Below are 21,597 nucleotides of genomic sequence, written 5' to 3'. Positions count from 1 at the left end.
TTTTCATTAGTCTTGACTTGGAGTTTCAAGGCCCTTCTTCCTGAGGACCTGGCTTTTCTCCCCAGGTGATGAATTCAGGGTCTGAAACTGGCTCAGACTAAGGTAAGGGATCATAACGCTTTATAAATCAATAGCTTCTTCATAAACCATTTGTTACTTCATTGTTTTCTCCCTGTCCCTCTTGATCATGTTCTATTCATCATCCGCTGAGCTCTTCATGGTCAGGCCCAGGAGGCTGTCACTCCAACAGGCTTGCTGCTCCACTGTCCCTGCACCAGCTTGGCTTCTGATGTTCAGGTGCTAACACCTGTCCTTCGTGCATCAGCGTGTCTCATCCCCAGCAGCACTGACAGTCCCATTCTGCAATAGCAGGTTGTCTCAACGGCCCTGACCTACTGCAGAGATGCCGCTACTGAATGTTTCAAGGGTGATGGGATTCCTCTCACCAGCATGTTCTTGGGGGAGAGGGGAAGGGGGGTGACAGGCATGTGGGAGGGCATTTGTTGGGATAAGCACTGGGTGTTATATGGAAACCAACTTGACAATAAACTATTTAAGAAAACAAAAAACAAAAAAAAAAAATCCTTAAAGCTGTAATTCAGAGATAGCAAATAGAGGCCACTCTAGCTGAGACTGCAAAAAGTCACCAGAAACTTTATACATTTGTTTTAAAGTGAATATGAGAATTAAAACAGCCAGGCCAAGGTGAAAACAAGATTAGGGTGCAATTGCGGTATTTTCCAGTACTCCGATTCTTAGCCTTTAACCCCTTATTGAGTTGCCTAATGTCATTTCTAGGAGCAATGAGCAATTTATATCGTTAGTGGTCAACTTCACATTCCTGTTAGTATTTATTAGTATTATAGTTTACATTTTTCTTATTTATGAATAAGTAAACAAGCTTTCCTTATAAAATTCATATTTCCCTCCCATTCCCGATCTCATCGAGTTCTCCCCAGAAGGAACCAATGTTACTAGTTTTCATTAATTTTTTCCCATATAAACCATACTGCATACACAGTGTTGAGTCCCTTTTTTTTCCTTAAAGTATAGCTTGAATATTTTTCCATATTAGTATATATAAACTTTGTTGTCAAATTATTTAGCAATTACTCAGAATTCTACCACATATATGCACTACTTTATATTTATACTACCACTTATGTTTATAAAAATTTACATTTATATTACCAGTCTTTCCACTAAAAGCAATGCCTCAATGGGTCTCACTTGTGTTTGTGTGTGTGTATAATTTTGCACATGTATTTTTCTAAAACTGAACATGGTGTATCAAGGCACAACTGCATTAAAATGTAAGAAATATTAGGACAAACTCTCAACAGAAATTTTACAATTTACGTTCCAATGTGAGAAAGACTTTTTCCCATAACTGTCTAACACAATTTGCTATCAAATTTATTGATCCTTGTCAATCTGAGAAGTGAAATATTATATAGCCAATGGCTTTAGTTTCACTTCTATAATGGTAAGGCTGAATACCATTTATTTATTTTAATTTCTGTTAACTATTCACATACTGAGTTTTATCTCTTTTATACTGCTTAGATTAGCTCTTTTTCTGAAAATATATTTTCAGAGTGCTGTTTGTCTTTTGACTTTTTTGACATTAAGGATTTTTTTCAGTTTTATATACTTTTGTACATGTTTTATGTCTTCTGGTTTTTTAGTCATGCTTAGAAAGAACTTCCACATTTCAAGATTTTTAAAAAAGATTTCAGATTTCTAAATTTTATGGTTTCAGTCTTCATGTTTAAATCTATAGCACATCTGGAATTTGCTTTGCTATAATAAATATGAGGTCTAATATCTGTTTTCTCTAAGTGGCTATCAAGTTGTCTTAGATAATTTATTGGACAGTTCCTTATTTCCCACAGACTTGAAAGCCTTTAAGATAAATAGTTCCTAAAAGCATTTGTTTCTGTCTCTACGTGATGGAAATGGTTTTATAGTTTGTCTGTCTTGTTAGGATCTGTGCTGCACTGGTCTAATTACTGTAGCTTTCAGAAAAGGTGTTCATGTGGAGCAAATATGGTCCTTTGTTACCCTTCCTCTGTATTACCCAATTTTTTAAAGCATCGTAAGCATTTCCATTTAAACTTGTATAAAGGTAGTAGTAGCCTAGCTATCTTCACAAAAACATCTTTTTTTTTTTTACCTCAGAACACATTAAATTTATAAATGAATTGGGGGGAATGGACTTGAAATATGTATATTCTTTTCTTCTTTTGTGATTTTCAGAAGCATTCTTGATAGGTTTTTTCCAAGGTATTTTTTTACCTATATTGCAAATTTGGTCTATCTCCTAAACAAGCAGTCTGCAATTTTTTTCTGTAAAGGGCCCAAAAGGAAACATTTAAAGTTTTGTGAGTCATGTGGTATTTGTTGCAGCTACTCAGCCCTGCTCTTGTGGCATAAAAGCAGCCACAGACAATATGTAATTGACTAAGGGCGGTGCTGTTCGAATAAAAATTTACTTAGAAACGCGGCAGCAAGACAGATTTGTCCTGTAGGCTAAAGTTTGCTGACGTCTGTTATAAAAAGTTATTTCTCTTCAAACTAATAAAACAAATACGTAATCCATCTAATGTGTGTTGGGCACTGATCCCCCCTCTCACAGGCATTTTTAATGTTTGACATGTTCCTGAGTGAAACTTAAAAAGCACACACGTCAAAAATAAGGTGGAACATGTATCTGCATTCTATAATTTTCTGAAAGGAAAAATTAATCCTGTTTAAACGGTGAGCTCAGGCCCTTCAGCCTCTGACCAACTAATTGAGGAGGGATGGGCAGAACTACAGTTGCTTTGGGGGAAGGGTGTTCAGGTTCTGTGAAATCTGGGGAGTTTAATCGTTTCTAGTAATCTCCATCAGATTTCTCAGGCAATTTATTTCTGCATTCATCACCTCATCTTTCATCCTAAATCCTTCATTAAACAAATCCGTTGGGATCTAAAACAAAGGGTTGGCGGGAAAGGAAAAAGTAAACTTTTGAAAATCCACATTTTTTCGAGTCATACTTTATATGTAAGAACTTTGTAAATTATCTGTTTTATGCATAAAGTGATTCTTTCTTATTAGGTCACCAGGGGGAAATATTTGGAGCAGAGAATATCTTCTGGGTTCTACCTGGGCAGTGAGAAGTTTCCAACCTTACCAATATCCATACACCAGTAGCTTTTTGCTAGGGTATTAAACCAGGCATGGGGGCAAATGCAATAATATGTTCCAACCAAAACTGCGGGTTGGGAAAGTGCATTTGTTCACACGTACACATTTTCGGTCCACTTGGGATAACATGTTCACCTGTATCATAGAAATAATGGGAACTTTAAGCCGATCAAGAAATCTGATGCAGACACTGGGAAATGGGAAAAGAGAGAATTTCCCTGGTGCTATGTGATGACTTTGGCAAGCTATGCAGCAAGTTTAGAAAGTATTGGTTCCCTACATTTCTAAGTCTGGACATATCTGATACTTTCAAGTCAGCATGGATCCGTATCAGTATCTTTGAGTGGTCATAGGGTTTCTGACAACTGGCAGAGATCTTGGTAAAGTGCCCTGTTGCTGCTTACATTAAAAACACCTGGTTGGATTATCTACATGATAATCCAAGAAATCCTGCTTAATTTGGGTTCCATGAGATCATTCTAGAATCCCACCAATATGGCAAGTTGGAAAGGTTATCTATGTTCTCCAAGGACTCGGAAGGACCAAGGTCATCCTGGACTCTGCAGGGTCTCTGTGGAACAGAACTCAAAGGCCTCTCGAAAAGTCAGGATTCAATACTGTCAGTGAATCAAATGCAATGAATGACAGTAATGCTTCCCTCTTCAATTTTGCTTTAACTTTCATCCCTTCCTTCCTGCTGTACCAGGACAATGACCAGAGATCAGAAACCAAATCAAATTTTTTGAAGGAGAGTGTGAGCACACCATCAATAGTAGGTTTGAGAATATGATGGGAGTGGCCTTGACTGTGTGGCTGATGTACAGCTACAACTCTGCTTATTATTTTCAGGTTCAGAGGAGCGTTCATGGCAGAGAAGAAGGGGGAGCTCATTGTTTTGGAAGGAGCTCATTGTTTTGGAAAGATCTTTGCTCAGCCTGGCAGAGGGCACTGCAGGAGCCTACCCATCTGAGAGTAGAGCCCTGCCCCTTGCCTACTCTGGCCTTGTCTCCAGAGGTGAGGGCTTTATCTGCCTGCAGGCTGGATTTCTCTATGGTGGGGTGTGACTTCAAGAAGGTCGAGAGGACCTCATTTGCCCGAGGGATTAAGAAGGAGCAAAGGACTTAGATTTCCACTGAGATGATTTGTTCTATACAAATTCCATGTCAGTTTTACTTTCTACTTAAAATATTCCAGGAACCCCCAACAAAATGTTCAATCTCCTTACGTGACCAGAGACTCTCCATATCTCCCTCCATATCATCCCCCAGAGCTCCTTCCCTCCTCCTCCCCCCGCTCAGGCTTCAGCCAGTTAGAATAATGTGCAGCTGGGGGTGCCTGGGTGGCTCAGCTGGTTGAGCGTCCAACTTCGACTCAGGTCATGATCTTGTGGTTTGTGAGTTCGAGCCCCACCTCAGGCTTGCTGCTGTCAGCACAGAGCCCATGTCGTATCCTGTGCCCACCCCCCCACCTTTCCCCGACTCACACTCTCTCTCAGAAAATAATAAAACATTAAAAAAAAAAAAGAAAACAAATTATATGCAGCTGTACAAACCCAAAATCTCTGGTGCTTCCATATATTTGCATGTTTACTTAAGGCTCTTCCCTTTGGATAACATCTCAACCTGGACAACACATACAGATATATATCCAAAGTATATATCCCCTTTCTCTTTGGGGAAGTTTCCTAGGCTGTATGCCAATGTGAAATGCAGACCGTAATCTATGCAGATGTCCTCCCTTGCTACCCACTAGATTTGTGACTTTAAGCAAATTATTTAACCTGACTCTGTTAGTTCACATCTAAAATGTAGGTAATAAGAGTAGATGCTTCATAACATTTTTTGGAGGATTAAATTAAAATCTCTAGAGAAGGAGCTGAACACTATGACTATAGGCAATAATAGTTCAGTATATGGTTTATTATTTTATTACTACCAGCGTTGCAGCCCAGGATCATAGGTTCATAAGTGTTCTCGCTCTCTGTGCAATTGTCTATTTGTATGACTCTCTCACTTTGATCAGCCTTGAGTGCAAAGATTCTAACTTTACATCATAAATCCTCAGCACTTGGCACAAGGACGGTCATACTGTTGGATGAAGAGATAAATAATTTCTGCTCTGTCTCACGTGGATTTCAGAAATCCAAACTCCTTTTTTTGGGAATGGGCATTTCCACTCTCCTAAGGAGTATATAACACATAGTCGACCTGAAAAGCTAAATCTGCCCTGATATCCCCATGCCATCTTATCACTCACAGCTGGTGCTGTGCTCTCAGATTTTTCTGGAGGCCCCTTGAGTGTCTTCTGTTGGCTTCCCATGCTCCTTGTATTTCTCACCTTCACTCCTTTCCTGGGCACTTGCAAATAGTTCCATTCACTACTTTTCTTTTGCTTCCCTGTAAGAGCTTGTGCCCTCCAGGAACAGAGAAAGTTCCTGCTGAAATACTTGCTATTAGGGCCTTCGAAAGCTGATCAAGTTAAGTTTGGCAGCATTCAACAGATGCCTCTTTGTTCTGCAACCAAAAAAAGCCTCCTGCTTATCCTTTATGATTTCATTCAAGGAAATATACAGGGATGTCACCAGAAGAAAGGAACAGAGGAGATCAAATTCCAAAGAATCTACTAAATGGCTGGTCTAACTGTGGTCCTCTCAAGAAAAGCATTCTAGTGAAGCAACATAATCAAGGCAGCTAGAACCAGGAGTTTTACTTCCAACTCCAAAAATTCTCTCTGCAAGTCTTGCTAAAGCTTCTAAACCTCTTGGGTGTCAAATTTTTCATCTGTAAAGTGTTGAAATTGCATGATCTATTCTCTGTAGTTCCTAGAGGTTGTAGCATCCTGTGATTCTATCTTCAATAGTATAATGACACAACTAAAACAAAAGTAAACATAAAGGATAACTTGCTAAGTGAGTGTGTCCAGGGAATTAATATCTGGGAATAGGAGTGAGTATACCTAAAGAGCCTCCAGCACAAGAGTGACTTGAGCGAGTTCTGGAACCATGCCACTGTTCACTAAAGGTGAAATCAATGCCGATTCTGCTTGAGAGATCTGGAAAATCCTAATAAGTTTCCCAAGCTTTGAGAAAAAAGATGGAAGTAGAGTCCTCTAGAATTCTGTCTATGAGAGTCCATACTACTTAACACAAATAAGACATGAGCTATGGACTGAATATGTAGAACTCTGGGCATCATGTTAGAAGAGCAAGAATCAGGAAGAACCAATGCTAAGACAAAGTGAAGAGCCAAAAATTAAGTCCTCCATTAAGAGAAACCTCGGGCTGCACGGAGCCCCAGTCCCAGTCCCAGGAAAAGCCTCAGACTGTTCAAGGCTAAAGCCATCCTCGGACCGCCCTCAGTTCAGCTGATCAAAAAGAAAAAAAAGAAACATTCCTATGGTCTGAGTCAAGGCTGGAAACTGCAGATACAAACTAGCCAATTTCTCACTGCTTGTCTGAACCCCATGTGGGCCCTTTAAACTCACCTCACAACTGGTCATTTTCAAAGATTCTCAAAAGTCATGATTGGGTCCCACCAAAAGTAATGAACATCTCACAGACACTGAATGGTCAAAGCTGTAATTGTAATTGGTGTTTATATGATGATGCTACATGTATTGTAACACCCCCATCCCTTACTCCTCAAAAACCCTGTTCGCTATTGTTCTTGGCTTCACCTTGCTGCCATGACACCAGCAGGCTGGGTGAGCCCCTACTCAAGCTTGTAATAAAGACCCTTTTGTACTTGCATCGGTGCCGGCTCCTTGGAGTGAGGGGCCTAGACAAACTAAACCAAAAACTCAACCAGCTTTTCTGCTTCCGTACAAGTGCTTGCACTACGGGAAACTAAAAGCTAACTAGCTCCTTCCGCTTCTGTACCATTGCTTAAGGCTTCCATTGCTTAAGGCTTGAGTTTCAGCTTCCCCGGAGCTATCAGGCAGCAGCACACTGCCCAAGACCGGAGAAACTGCCCACCACATCACTCCACCACACTACCCTGGCAACACTCAATCAGGAAAGGCCAGCGGCCACCCTCCGCCTTACTGAAGGAAAGGCCTAGAGAGAGAGAAGTTAACCTGTTAGTCGCCGAACAAGACTCTAGACTCGCTCTATGATTGGCTAAATTCAAAGGTATCCTAAATGTTGTAATTGGATCCTGCCAAAAACCTGATGGCGGGAACCAATCAAATATAATATATGTTCATATTTAAATATCAACCAATGACAAACCTGTAACCATAGAGATCCCCTGTCCCTCCCCACGACTTGTTTACTCCTGTCTATAAAAAGGCTGCAAAGACTTTGTTCAGGGCCTCTCAGCGTCACCTGCAACGAGTGCGCGGAGGTCCGGGTTCGAACCTGCAAATAAACAACCCTTGCCGATTGGCTTTGACTCTGGTCTCTGGTGGTCTGTTTTTGGGGTCTCTCGTACTCTGGGCGTTTCAAAAGCACCACAAGTCTTCTGTAACTCCCGCTTGTCATCCTTGAAGGAATGCTCCATGAAGACTGCAATGGCTTCCCTCTCACAGTCCGCATGCACATCCAGCAGCTCCTGGAGCGTGTCTGTGGGGAACCTCACTCGCTGGGCCATCTGCTCGCTGTAGTGGTCGGCTGCCTTCTGCACGGCCACTGAGTTCTCACGCTGGGCCAGTGTTGTCACCAACACTGCTTCTCCAAGCAAGGAACTTCTCCCTTCTTGATGGTATCCATGTAGGTCACCACCAGAGTCCTCACCACTGAATAAAGCGGAAAATAGTGTTAAATATCAATTTCTCAGTCAGTGAGACTCAAGATTCTGAGAACTGAAATTACAGTTCTAGAACCATACACACCTGCTTACTAATATTATCACCACATTTGTTTCCCCTTTCACTTCATTTATTCATTAATTGTATTTTACTCTAGGCTATAACATTGGGGGGGGGAGATAAAAACCTACCTTCATCTAACTTAATCAGAGGTGTCTGAGAAAAATGATCTCTCCTTAACACAAGTTAAGAGAAAAATAGACCATCTAGGTAGACAGCTTAGGGTAATTCACATAGTTTACTCCTAGTTCTTAAACTTTCCATCGATTTCCAGGGACTCAGAAAGTAACATTTATTTTGGACTGGTTTAAACTTCCAAGTAGTCTCCTTTGGAAAAAACACGTTATATAGAATTTCCTCTGAGAAAACAGTCCTTTATACCCAGTTAGTGATTTTATTATCAATTGTTACATTTTTCTTCTATATGGGAACCCCAGATATCAGTGACATGTTGGGTTTTAGAAAGGGATTTGTTAATCCCATGATGAGAGATCATTACTAAAACACATTTCTCTCTGGGGTATGAATATTTATTTTTAAGTAGACACATATATAAAATGATACAAACCTACTGACTGGCACATATCATAATTCCATAGTCAACACATATAAGGCCACAGAGAAATATGATTTTGGAAAAGGAGACTCACTGTTCTTAGTAACCTTGACTTTTTTCCTGAGGGTCTTAGCCCTTGTGTGGGTAAAGATATAAGAACAGAAATGATTTGACTGTTTATGGAACTCAGGATTCAGTTGTTTTTCCAAAATATATCCAGTATGGAATAGGAGTTCCTTTTCATGTTTTGACTGGCCAAAGACAAAACAATTTTTTTTTTTGAAATAACATTTGATATACTGTGTTGGAATTTTTAGCTTTGGGATTCTAACCTAGGGAAGAAAGAAAACAGGGTTCCAGTAAGCACATTCTCGGGACAAAGCAGCTACAGACTTTATGGGTGGGGATTTTCAATCTTTAGAGTCTTCTGTGCTCATAGAACTTCTTTAACATGTTCACACAAATTGCAAATCAAACTCATGAATGAGCTATTATTGGAAAGAAAATTTTTAATGAACTTTTTAAATTCAAGCATAATTAACATATGGTATTATATTAGTTTCAAATGTAGAATATAATGATTCCACAGCTCTATACTAGTGCTCATTACAGTAAATGTACTCTTAATCCCCTTCACCTATTTCACCACCCTCCACTTCCCCTCTTGCAATCCCATTTGTTCTCTAAGAGTCTGAGTTTTTCATTTGTTTCTTTTTAATTTGTTTATTTTGTTTCTTAAAGTCCACATATGAGTGAAATCGTAGGTATTTGTCTTTCTCTGACTGACTTATTTCACTTAGTATTTTATTTTCTAGATCCATCCATGTTGTTGCAAATGGCAGGAGCTCATTCTTTTTTATGGCCAGGTAATATTCCATTGTGTATATGTACCATGTTGTCTTTATCCATTTATCTATCAATGGGTTGCTTCCATATTTTGGTTATTTTAAATAATGCTACAATAAACATAGGGATGCATACGTATTTTCAAATTAGTGTTTTCATTTTCTCTGGGTAAATACCCAGTAGTGGAATTACCAGGATAATTTTATTTTTAATTTTTTTTAGAAAACTCCGTACTGTTTTCCACAGTGGCTGTACCAGTTTGGACTCCCACCAACAGCGCATCAGGATTCCTTTTTCTCCACATTCTTGCCAATATTTTTTCCTTGTGTTTTTGATTGTAGCCATTCTGACAGTTGTGAGGTGATATCTTTTGAAGTTTTGATTTGGGTTTCTCTGATGATGAGTGAGGTTAAGCATCCTGTCATGTGTCTGCTGGCCATCTGTATGTCTTCTTTGGAAAAATGTCTATTCATGTCTTCTACCCATTTTTAATTGGACTGATTTTGGTGTTGAGTTGTATATGTTGTTTGTATGTTTTGTATATTAACTCCTTATCAGATATATCATTTGCAAATATCTTCTCCCATTTTGTGGGTTGTCTTTTTGTTTTGTTGACAGTTTTAGTCACTGTGCAAAAGATTTTTATTTTGGTGTAATTTCAGTAGTTTAATTTTGCTTTTGTTTCACTTGCTAACGGAGACCTATCTAGGAAAATATTTCTATGGCTGATGTCAAAGCGATTGCTACTTATGTTTTCTCCTAGGAATTTTATGGTTTCACATCTCACATTTAGGTCTATAATCCATTTGGAGTTAATTTTTGTGTATGACTTGAGAAAGTGGTCCAGTTTCATTCTTTCACATGTAGCTGTCCAACTATCCCAACACCATTTATTTGTTGAAGAGACTGTCTTTTTCCCATTGCAATAATAACCTTGCCTTCTTTGTTGTAGATCAATTGACCACATAAGTGTGGGTTTATTTCTCGACTCTCTATTCAGGTCTATTGGTCTTTGTGTCTGTTTTAGGCCGGTACCATACTGCTTTGATGACTACAGCTTCTTAGCTGTATAAAGCTTTATAGCTTTATAGCCCTGGCAGATGGCACTGCTTTCTTCATCATGGCCTTACTTGCTAGTGATGACTCATGGGGTATCACCTATCTCCAAAGATTTACTTCTTTAATAGCATTCTGATGCTGCTTAACATTTATTTATTACTGGGTCAGCCTTGGTCCAGTTGTCTTAATCACATGATCTTATTGGCTCTTGGAAAACCCTAAAGGTTAAAGGTATTGATTTCTCCTTTGTAGATAAATAATAGTAGATTAGGGCTGACACACTTGACAAAAATTGTTACAGTGAGATGCAGAATCCAGAAGTAAACACTGGTCTCTTTGTCTCTTGCTACACTTAGTGACACAAAAACTTACTTGAAATTAACTTTCTTACCAAAATTTTTTATCCCTTAAGCCCCTTATAAATGAAGTATTGGCGTACTATATTGCTTATCACATAGCAGGTTTACCATGTGCCAGTATAACCAAGCAGTTGCTGTTACTTTTGCAGTGTCTGCTTTTCATCCTGCAGCCATTAAATTGTTTCTAGACAAACCTTTATTTTTCAACACCTCATCAAAGAATTCAGTTCATCTCAGTTTTTATGACATCCAGCCCTACTTATTATCTTTATTCTACTGCTCATCAGATATTTGATGAGCACCTGTTATGGTCAGCTATGGCACTCAGTTCTGGGGTTACAAATGTGAAAATACAGTCATTGCCTTCCAAGTTTCTTAGAAATTATAATAGCTAGAGCCAGGCTCATCTAGAGTTAGGTTCACTATTATTCATCTGTAAGTAATAGAGAAGAACCAGCAAAGTATGGCTTCAAGAAGATGAAAGCTTTGTTATGAACTTTTTTGTAACCTTTTACTTGTAAGTCCTGTAATAAAACAATCCAGGACTGGTATTGAGGCTCTGCTTAAAGAAGTCAACAGGGGCACAAGGCTCTTCCTGAAACAACGTCAAATCTGGATATAACAGCCACATATTCAGGGAACCTGAGGAGGACACCAGAATCAAAAGTAAAAGTAATCCTTGCTGTTCTGAACTACTTAGGACAGTTATGTGGCTATCAGTGGACTACAGAATGTATATGAGTGAAAGGGGGTTGGAAAGTCCATACTTTCTCCCTGCTCAGGTTTCAGGAGTCCTAAGACAATCCACTTGTCTATCTTCCCTCCAGTTCTCACCCTGGAAGAGTTTCACACAAACGTTTCTGCATGCACTGCTCCCCACTGACTTCAGGGTCCTTGCTACACATGATAAAGAATATATTAAAATTATTTCAATAGCTTACTTCTTAGAGATTTCTTGGATAGTACCTTAGAGAAGTTTCAGTTGTTTCACTTGTTTCTCAAGTATTCAGTTTGATAAACAATCAGTGTTTTTATAAAACAATCAGAAAACATAGATGAACAAAGGTAACAACCAGATACTGTGTCTGCAATTTGGGAGAATGGCTCCTCACATTTAAACAATTGTTTCTCCCCCACTGTTCACACACTTGCATCTGCTTCTGCATATTGTGGGGTATATTTTCACTGCCTCTTGGAGACTCAAGAAGGGGTGATTAGACAGAATATCTCTGTAGAGGGTACAAATAAGCAGAGAATAGATGGACATAGGTGGTTGCATAGGTGGAAGTAGGCAGTAGAAAATGTAGCAGACAATATTTTTACAATATCAAGTTTCTGGTTGCAAATGTGGACTTACTTATTAATTTCTTTTTGAGGGAAGTGCATCATAAAATAAGAGGATATATAGTTGGATTAGAAAATGAAGTCCTTTCTCTCTCTAAATTGTAGTAATTGTGGGAATAAACCAAAATTGCCTTTAGGGTTGGCTTTCTTTGAAGAGAAGAGCAATATGGCTCAATTCACATCAGATAGCAAGTGTCATTACCGCTGACATATATGGAGCTTCTCCTCATGAGTCTGTGTGGTACTTACAGTCTGAGTGAGTGAAAAAGAGCCTTACTGGTAGAAATGAATAGTCACTTGAAATCTTAGATCATAATTATACATTTTGATGAAGTTGTCCCTTTTTATTCCCTCCCCCAAATGAAGCAATTATTCCCTGCACATTTAAAATTTCAGTTCAGAGTTTCCTTTCTCTTTCTCTCTTACTATGTCTTTTGAGATTTCCTGCAGGAAATTTAAAGATCTCTATTCATTTTGCTCATCTTTTATACTAATGAAGGTTAATGTCTATATCGCTTTTAAAAAAGGACTCTAAAATACAATGTTTACAAATATGAAAGAGTATTTCATGTTACTCTTGAAATTTCTTTTTTTTTTTTTCACTCTTGAAATTTTCTAGGTTTCTGAGGCACATATCTGGACTCCAGATCTTGAGACAGGAAAAGAGAATGTCAGAATACTTATTCAATATTTGAAGGCCCAGACTGAAATATGGTATATTCCATGTGTACTCATATTTTGTTTATGAAAACGAAAACACTTGGACATACCTGGCTGCAGTATAGGAAATATGGTCTCTAGGTGAATGGCCATGCACTAAGTAGAAAGAATAGAACAGAACCTTTTTTTTTCCTTTTTGATGGGGAGGTAACCAGAGTCAGCTGCACCTCTTAAAATATAATCATAGTGGGGCACCTGGGTGACTCAGTCGGTTAAGTGTCTGACTTCAGCTCAGGTCATGATCTCACGGTTCCTGGGTTTGAGCCCCGCGTCGGGCTCTGTGCTGACAGCTGGCTCAGAGCCTGGAGGCTGCCTTTGGATTCTGTGTTTCCCTCTCTCTCTGACCCTCCCCTGCTCATGCTGTCTCTCTCTCTCTCTCTCAGAAATAAATAAATAAAACATTTTATATATATATAATATATATATGATCATAGAATCACAGACTATTCAGTAGGATATGTTGACCATAGAAAAATAATATAGTAAAATATATATTATATATATGTAATATAGTATAGTTCATAATAGCATAAGTTTGGAACCAAGATGCATGTTTTCAAATTGCATTTTTACATCCTGTGATTTTGTGACCTTCAGTAATTTAGCTAACTTCTTTCTGTCTTAGTTTTCTCATCTACAGAATAGTAATAATAATAGGACCAATTTTTTAGTCTTGTGATGAGAATTAATGAGTTAATATCCTTAAAGCATTGGGCACATAATAATTAATAATTAACTTTCTATTAGTAAGAGTAATAGTGAACTCCAATTGGAATGGCTGGTCATCTCACTAAAGTGTTTATTGGCCATGTCACTCAACTCAAAAATTAACTTCTTCTCTCCTTAAACCCATGTTTTGAATGTGAGCGGCCAACTTCTTGACCTTGCCTCTGTGGCCATGGTGATTATCCAAGTGGTAGATAATCTCAAGCCAGAATAATCACAGCTTCTCCAGTTTATCCTGGAGGGATTATCAACAGATGTTAATTTTAGAGGAGGGATGACCCTATTACACAAGACAGAGTAATCAGAGTATTTCCTATGATCAGAAAGTCCTCTTGGATCATGAGGATGTAAATTTTTTTTTTTTGAGTTAAGTCAATTTTTTTTTTTTTTACAAATAGTTTATTGTCAAATTAGTTTCCACATAACACTCAGTGCTCATCCCCACAAGTGTCCTCCTCCATGCCCATCCCCCCCTCCCCCTCACATCCATCAGTCCTCAGTTTTTGTCAGCATTCAAGAGTCTCTCATGGTTTGCATCTCTCCCTTTCCCCCACCATTTCCCCCCTTCTTCTCCCCCTTGTTCCTCCGTCAAGTTCCTCCTAATCCTCCTATACGTGCAAACATATGATATTTGTCCTTCTCTGCCTAACTTATTTCGCTCAGCATAACACCCTCAAGGTCCATCCATGTTGCTACACATGGCCAGATTTCATTCTTGAGGATGTAAATATTTAAGTGTTGAAGTAAAATAGCAAAAGAAAACATAAAGTAAGAGTACTTCCTTCAGCACCCATTGTTTGTAATTGTTACAAGGTGTTTGTTTTAAAATATGATATTAAGTAAGTCTAATTACAGAGGAGTGCATTGGTGTATTGATAAGAGTATATTAGTAAGAGACAGATTGTAATCAGAAAGTTTTCCTAAACTGGTAGAAGTTAGCAAATAACAAGTTTGATAGAATTGGAATAATGTTGTTTCATGTTCCATAAATTAATACATTTACAACTGTGAAAAACTATTTGAGCACCTTGCTTAGAAATAAGGTGTTATTTGTCTGTCACCTAGTGTTTGCAGTTCAGGGGTCTTAACAGACATTCCCAGACAGGAATCATGCAGTGTACAGAGAAGGAAAAGAAACCTGATGATATCCAGATTTGCATGGGGTTCCTGAAAACATAGACACTAAGCAGTTTCAGGTCAGGAATATTTTTAGTGAAGTTCCTCAGCTAAGCAAATCTGAGGATAAAAGGAAAAAAAATTTTAGAATCAAGATTTATAGGCATTAGAATTCATAAACAAGGAAAAGACAGTAGTTATTGTGACATAAAGCTGAAAACAACAGAATGAATACTTTGGGTATTGCTGGCATGAAGAAATATAGAAAAAAGGAAAAGGAATTGATACTGTGAGTAACTCAAAGTCTGCTTTCAGTTCAGCAGTTACTATACTTAGGCCCTGGGGAGCAGAATGGAAACAAAAATTTAGGAGGACTTAATATTTTTAGGATATGAACTTGAAGGATACTGGATACTAGCATTTTGTATTTACGAACTTAAGAAAAGAAAAAAGGGTCTCTTGTGACCTTCCTCGAGAATCTCTGATGGTCCCTCTATTTTATGTCCTTTATTACAGGTTCAGCCAGCTGTGCTTTCTACCTCTTCCACCCCTAACTCAACATATTTATTTTAGGCCACATCATTGATGGTAATCCTAGGTATCTAAGGTATAGCTCAGACTCTTAGTCATCCCTCGCCTTGCCCTAACCCCATTCCCCAAAGAACAGATTGGGTGCCTTGCAAGTGAGACAGTTGGAATGAGTATCTTCTCCCTTGATCCCAAGATCCAGTCTGTGAAATCAAAATCATTAGGTAGTTTAGTTTCTTCTCTTTCCAGTACCTGTAATAGCTCATTGGTGGTGGTAAATATATATGTGAGTAGATTGTTGTTAATCTACACTGCTGGAAATGCCCCTTAATACATGTGTTCAGAACTTTTCAGGAATAAAGCATTGTTATAGATGGCTGGGAAGATGGTAGATTAGGAGAACCCCAAGCTCCCTTCCTCTCATCGATACGGCTAGATATAATGGATACTCACATCAGTGTAAATAACCCAGAAAACCACCCAAGGGCTAGAAGAAAAAACTCCACAACTAAATACAGAGAAAAGGCCACACTGAGGAGGGTAGGAAGGGTGGAAATGCTGTGGGGAGGTAAATGGACCTGCCAGACTGTCAGAAGCACAGAGAAGGGAGAGAAGTAGACTCTCACACTGGGTAGCTGGTATGGGGAAGATGAATCCCCATAACATTTGCTTTGAAAACCAGAGGGTCCAAATTTTGTGGGTTCTCGCAACCAACAGAATTTTAAAAATCAATAAACTCAGCTCTGTGAGAGTCAGGCTGGTGAGAGGAAACTGAGTCCCCACCCTTAAAGAGATAGCACAACAAACAGCCCACAGAAGTATAGCATAGACGCAACAGTTTGAAAAACACCCCGGGCATACAGGAAGGAGACTTATTTACTAATATCAGAGGATGAATGGGACAGAGATCTGTGGGAGACCCCTCTAGGATGAAAAGAGGTGACCAGTGCCATTTTCCTCTCCCACCCCACAGCATAAACACACAGCCACCCACATGAACCAGTGTGGCACCAGCACTCCCCACCTAACTGGCTCATACCATCACCCTGTCCAGCCCCTTCAGCCAGGCCTGCCTCAGTCCCAGCACTGCAGGTCCCCACTCTAAGGACCAAGGCAGCTTTGGTTACACCACATCTCCCTACCTACACACATTGCCGATCCATGCCCTCCAACCTACCAGCGTGGTCCTGGTGGCAGTGGCATATCTCGCAGAGGACCAGCATGCAAACCTTGTTAAAATTGCGCACACACACCCTGCCCTTACATCTTCTGAATCCGCCCCCTCCAGCGTGCTCTTGGCCAGAGCCCGTCCAAAGTGGGGCCACAAGCCTGGCAGTTTGCAAGCAGTTGCAACAGAGGCCAGCACTGCCCTACCCCAGGAAAAGAGAAAGATAATCACACACACATACATCAGTCAGACTGTGGCCCCAGCAACGGGCTGCGGGAAGACAGCTTATCTGACTGCAGCCTCCACCCACCACAGGAAGCTTCTCAGGGGACAACACAGGGAAAGCTCCTTACAGTTTGGTGCAGCTGCATCACTGGCAAACTCCTGGTCTGACTCAACCGAAGCCCAAGGGAGCCTAAGATTGGTCTATGAACACCACAAGGATGAAACACTGTTCCCAACAGACAAAGAAAGCCACTGGAGACGATGGGACTGAAGGAAACAGGGGCTCAGCCACAATAGTAGGGCACATATAGCACGCATAGAAGATACCCCTGAAGTGCCAGGTTCCAATAAATGAGGGACATTGCATGGCAAGGCACCACAGGACCTCCTACTCATAAGGGCACTACTTTCAAGATCAGGAGACATAGCCAACTTTCTTAATACACAGAGACACACATGGAAAGGTACACACAATGAGGAGACAGACTAATGTGTCCCAGATGAAAGAATAGGATAAAATCACAGCAAGAGACCTAAGTAAAATGGAGATAAGCAATATGCCTGATAGGCAATTTAAAGTAATGATCATAAAGATACTCACTGGACTTGAGAAAAGAGTGGAGGACATCAATGAGACCCTTAAAAAAGAGGTTAAAAAGAATCAGAGATGAAGAACACAATGAATGAAATTAAAAATATGCTAAGTGGAATAAATAGCAGACTAGAGAAAACAGAAGAACAAATCAGCAACCTGGAGGACAGGATAATGGAAAGTAAGCAAGGTGAGTAGGTGAGAGATAAAAAGAACTATGCAAAATGAGAACAGATCTAGGGAACCCAGCAACACTATTAGCATAATAACATTTGCATTATAGGGATCTGAGAAGGAGAAGAGAGAGAAAAGGGGCAGAACCTTTATTTGAAGAAACAGTAGCTGAAAACTTCCTGCATCTGGGGAAGGAAACAGATATTGAGATCCAGGATCCACAGAGACCCCTCACCAAAACCAACCGAAGAAAGTCTACACCAAATCCATAGTAATTAAAATGGTACAAAGTAGTGATAAAGAATTTTAAAAGCAGCAAGGAAAAAAAAGAAAACAGTTACATACAAGGGATCTCATAAGGCTATCTACGGATTTTTCAGTAGGAACTTTTCAGGCAAGAAGGGATGGCATGATATATTAAAAGTGCTGAAAAGAAAAAATTCTGCAGCCAAGAACACTCTATCTAGCAGAGTATCATTTCAGAGTAGAAGGAGAGATAAGGAGTTTTCTAGACAAACAAAAGTTAAAGGAATTCATGACCACTAAACCAGCCCTACAAGAAATGTTAAAGGGACTCCGAGCAGAAAGGAAAAATCATAAGTAAGAGTAAGAAAAGGAGGAAGCACAAAAGCAGCAACAATAAGTATATCTGTAAAAATCAGTCAAGGGACTTGTAAAATACAAGGTTGTAAAGTCTGACACCATATACCTATAACATAGGTGGGGAGGGGAAAGGAGTAGTGAATGGGTCAAACTTAAGCAATTATCAACTTAATATAGGGTCTATGTGCAGAAGATGTTACATACAAACTTAATGGTAACCAAAAATAAAAAAAACAGTAAAAGATATGCAAAAAATAAAAAAAAAAGGAACCCAAGTATCTCATAAAAGAAAGCCAACTTATGAGAAAAGACAGGAGGGGAAGAAAGGAACAGAGAAGAACTATAAATAAATAAATAAATAAATAAATAAATAAATAAATAAATAAGACAAGTAACAACATGGCAATAATTACATACTATCAATAATTATCTTGAATATAAATGGATTCAACTCTCCAATCAAATAATATAGAATGACAGATGGATGAAAAAATGAGACCCATCTAAATGCTGCCAACAAGAGACTCATTTCAGACCTAAAGGCACATGCAGATTGAAAGGGAGGAGATAGAGAAACATTTTTCATGAAAATGAATGTAAGAAGAATGCCAGGCAAGCAATACTTGTAGCAGACAAAATAGACTTTAAAATAAACACTGTAACAAGAGACAGAGAAGGGCACAATATAATCATAAAGGGGACACTCCAATAAGAAGATATAGCAATTATAAGTATTTATGCACCCCAAATGGAAGCACTCAAGTACATAAAGCAGTTAATAACAAACATAAAGGAACAATTAATAGTAATATAATAATAGTAGGGGACTTTAACACCCCACTTATATCGATGGACAGATATCCAAACAGAAAATCAACAAGGAAACAATAGTTTTGATACATTGGACCAGATGGATTTAACAGGTATATTCAGAATATTCCATCCTAAAACAGCAGAATACATATTCTTTTCAAGTGCACATGGAACTTTTTCCAGAGTAGATCACATATTAGTCCATAAAATAAATGTTAACAAATTCAAAAAGGTTGAAATCACATGATGCATCTGTTTTGACCACAAAACTAAGAAACTAGAAATTAAGCACAAGAAAAAACTCTATAAGGGCACCTGGGTAGCTCAGTTGGTTAAGCATCCATCTTCGGCTCAGGTCATGATCTCACAGTTTGTGGGTTGGAGCCCCGCATCGGGTTCTGTGCTGACAGCTCAGAGCCTGGAGCCTGCTTCAGATTCTGTGTCTCCCTCTCTCTCTGCCCCTCCCCCACACGTGCTCTATCTCTCTCTCTCTCTCTCTCCTAAAAATAAATAATAAAACATTTTTTAAAAAGAAAAAAAGAAAAACCTCTATAAAGAGTACAATTACATGGAGGTTAAATAACAGGCTACTAAATGATGACTGGGTCAACTAAAAAATGAAAGGGGAAAGAAAAAAACACACGGACAGAAATGAAAATGAAACCACAGTCCATTTCTAAAAGAACTAGAAAAAGAACAATAAAACAAAACCCAAAACAAGTAGAAGGAAGGAAATAATAAAGAGTAGAGGAGAAATAAACAAAATAGAAACTAAAAAAAAACAAAAAACAGTAGAACAGATCTATGAAACTAGGAGCTGGTTCTTTGAAAAGATCAACAAAATTGATAAGCCTGTGGCCAAACTCATCAAAAAACAAAAGAGGGCTCAAATAAACAAAATCAGGAATGAAAGGGCAGAAATAATAAATGACACCACAGAAATACAAAGGATTATGAGAAAATATGAAAAAGTATATGCCAACAAATTGGACAACCTAGACAAAATGGCTAAATTTCTAGAAGCCTATAATATCCCACAACCAAATCTCAAAAAAATAGGAAATTTGAACAGATCAATTACATTCAATGAAATTGAATCAGTAATGCAAAAACTCCTAACATACAAAGTTCAGGACCAGGTGGCTTCACAAGTGAATTCTACCAAACATTCAAAGAAGAGTTAATACCTATTCTTCTCAAACTATTCCAAAAAATAGAAAATAGAAAATAGAAAAGGAAGGAACTTCCAAATTCATTATATAAGGTCAGCAGTGTATACACACGTATACATATACATCTGTATATATATACACACACACACACGTGTATATATATATGATCAGAACAATATATTTCAGAATAATAATATATATATATGATAGGGAAAGAGAAAGAAAAAGGGAAAGAGAAAAAGAAAAGGAAAGGGGAAGGGAAAGGAAAAGAAAGGAAAAAACTGTTGCCTCCTTTATGTCACAGTTAATAAATATAATTTGGACACTTTTGTGGTAAATATGAATGACTTAATGGCTCATCTAAAATTCAGATTCTTATCCAAGCTAACGGGAATACAGGCTGAGAACATGACCAGCCTGTCAACAGAGTTGGGGGCTCTATGGAACTCTCAGAGAAACTGAGACTGGGAGAACTCACCAGTTCCCCCTGGCTGCCCACTCCTGTCAGCCTCATTCATATTTTGTAAGTGATAAGGTCTAAAGGTTATCCTTCCCTTCTTCATGGGGGTTAAATTCTGGTTCTGGTGTCAATTTCAGGACAAAATCTAATCGTTTATTTTCTATTAAGATAAGTGGACTAAAAGGGAGGGTCGGGCAGGGCTACTTTGAAATCAGACTAATGCAGAGAAATGAGCTGCTTTTTCTGGTGACCAATAAAGTCTTTATTGTCAGGAAGCCAAAAAGAATTCCAGGAATAAATGAATGTTTTTGTGAATTTTGCAAACTGAATTTCTTGCCCATTCTCTAAACCCCTTTCCAGATAAATGATGCTATTTATTGCGTGCAGATGAACTTGGAAAAGTTGATTAGAATAATTTAATTTGTGTTACATACTTTTGGTGTTTATTTTTTTAATATACTTATAAATCAATAAAGCATAGAGAAAACCCTAGAAGAATATGTATGCTAAAATTAACAGGATTTCTAGGACATTAAAGAGATTAAAGTTTATTTTCATAGTTTTGTGTGCTTTATAAATTTATCTTCAATGAATGTGAATTATTTTTATCACGGAAGTACCCATATATAATAATAAAATATCTTCCATTTTGAAAATTATGTCATTCATTTCAAGTAATTTTCTGAGTAATTTCTTTGTATCGTATATTACAATTTGATTGGTCACATATTTATTAGAGAAGTATTTAATAAACACCGGCTCCACCCAAACTCACATATTAGGACTCAACTGGACACATTGTAGTTATTTATACTAAGTTGGGTCAGACAGGAAAAGCCACCTGGAGCGAGGGATTGTAGTGGCCTCCATGGTTTAGATAGAACCTGGGCATTTGATATAGTTGCAGAGACAAAAGAAAAGATATTTTATCCAAGGAGCCAGGAAGGAGGCAAAACTTCATGACAATAGCAGTTTTGAACTGGTTTGAATTCTTTTTTTTATTTATTTCACAAATAGTTTATTGGCAAATTAGTTTCCACATAACACCCAGTGCTCATCCCCACAAGTGCCCTCCTCCATGCCCATCCCCCCTCCCTCCCACATCCATCAGTCCTCAGTTTTTGTCAGCATTCAAGAGTCT

The 21,597-nt window shown here is 38.5% G+C and overlaps 1 protein-coding gene across 1 annotated transcript; it reads right to left on the bottom strand.

The window, feature by feature from the left end:
* Positions 1-5,087: 5,087 nt before the first annotated feature.
* Positions 5,088-16,637, bottom strand: LOC120219769 (guanylate-binding protein 4-like). The gene is made up of 3 exons (XM_039216635.1): positions 16,427-16,637; positions 7,637-7,923; positions 5,088-6,426 (listed from the first exon to the last, which is right to left on the bottom strand). The coding sequence occupies exons 1-3, from the start codon at positions 16,450-16,452 to the stop codon at positions 6,416-6,418; spliced, it is 324 nt and encodes a 107-aa protein (XP_039072566.1). The 5' UTR covers positions 16,453-16,637; the 3' UTR covers positions 5,088-6,415.
* Between the last annotated feature and the right edge of the window lie 4,960 nt (positions 16,638-21,597).

The sequence above is a fragment of the Hyaena hyaena genome, unplaced genomic scaffold, assembly GCF_003009895.1.
Source record: "Hyaena hyaena isolate Hyena2069 unplaced genomic scaffold, ASM300989v1 scaffold_648, whole genome shotgun sequence".
In the NCBI taxonomy this organism is placed as follows: Eukaryota; Metazoa; Chordata; class Mammalia; order Carnivora; family Hyaenidae; genus Hyaena; species Hyaena hyaena.
Note: the sequence above shows the minus strand (reverse complement) of the source record. Positions and strands in the feature narration are given on the sequence as shown.

Excerpts from the sequence above, each read along its gene's own strand:
- LOC120219769 (XM_039216635.1), bottom strand. The coding sequence starts at position 16,452 with ATGCCACTGCCACCAGGACCACGCTG. Across the intron at positions 7,924-16,426 it reads CTGCCACCAGGACCACGCTG|TGGTGAGGACTCTGGTGGTG; the intron begins GTAGGTTGGAGG and ends CGCTTTATTCAG.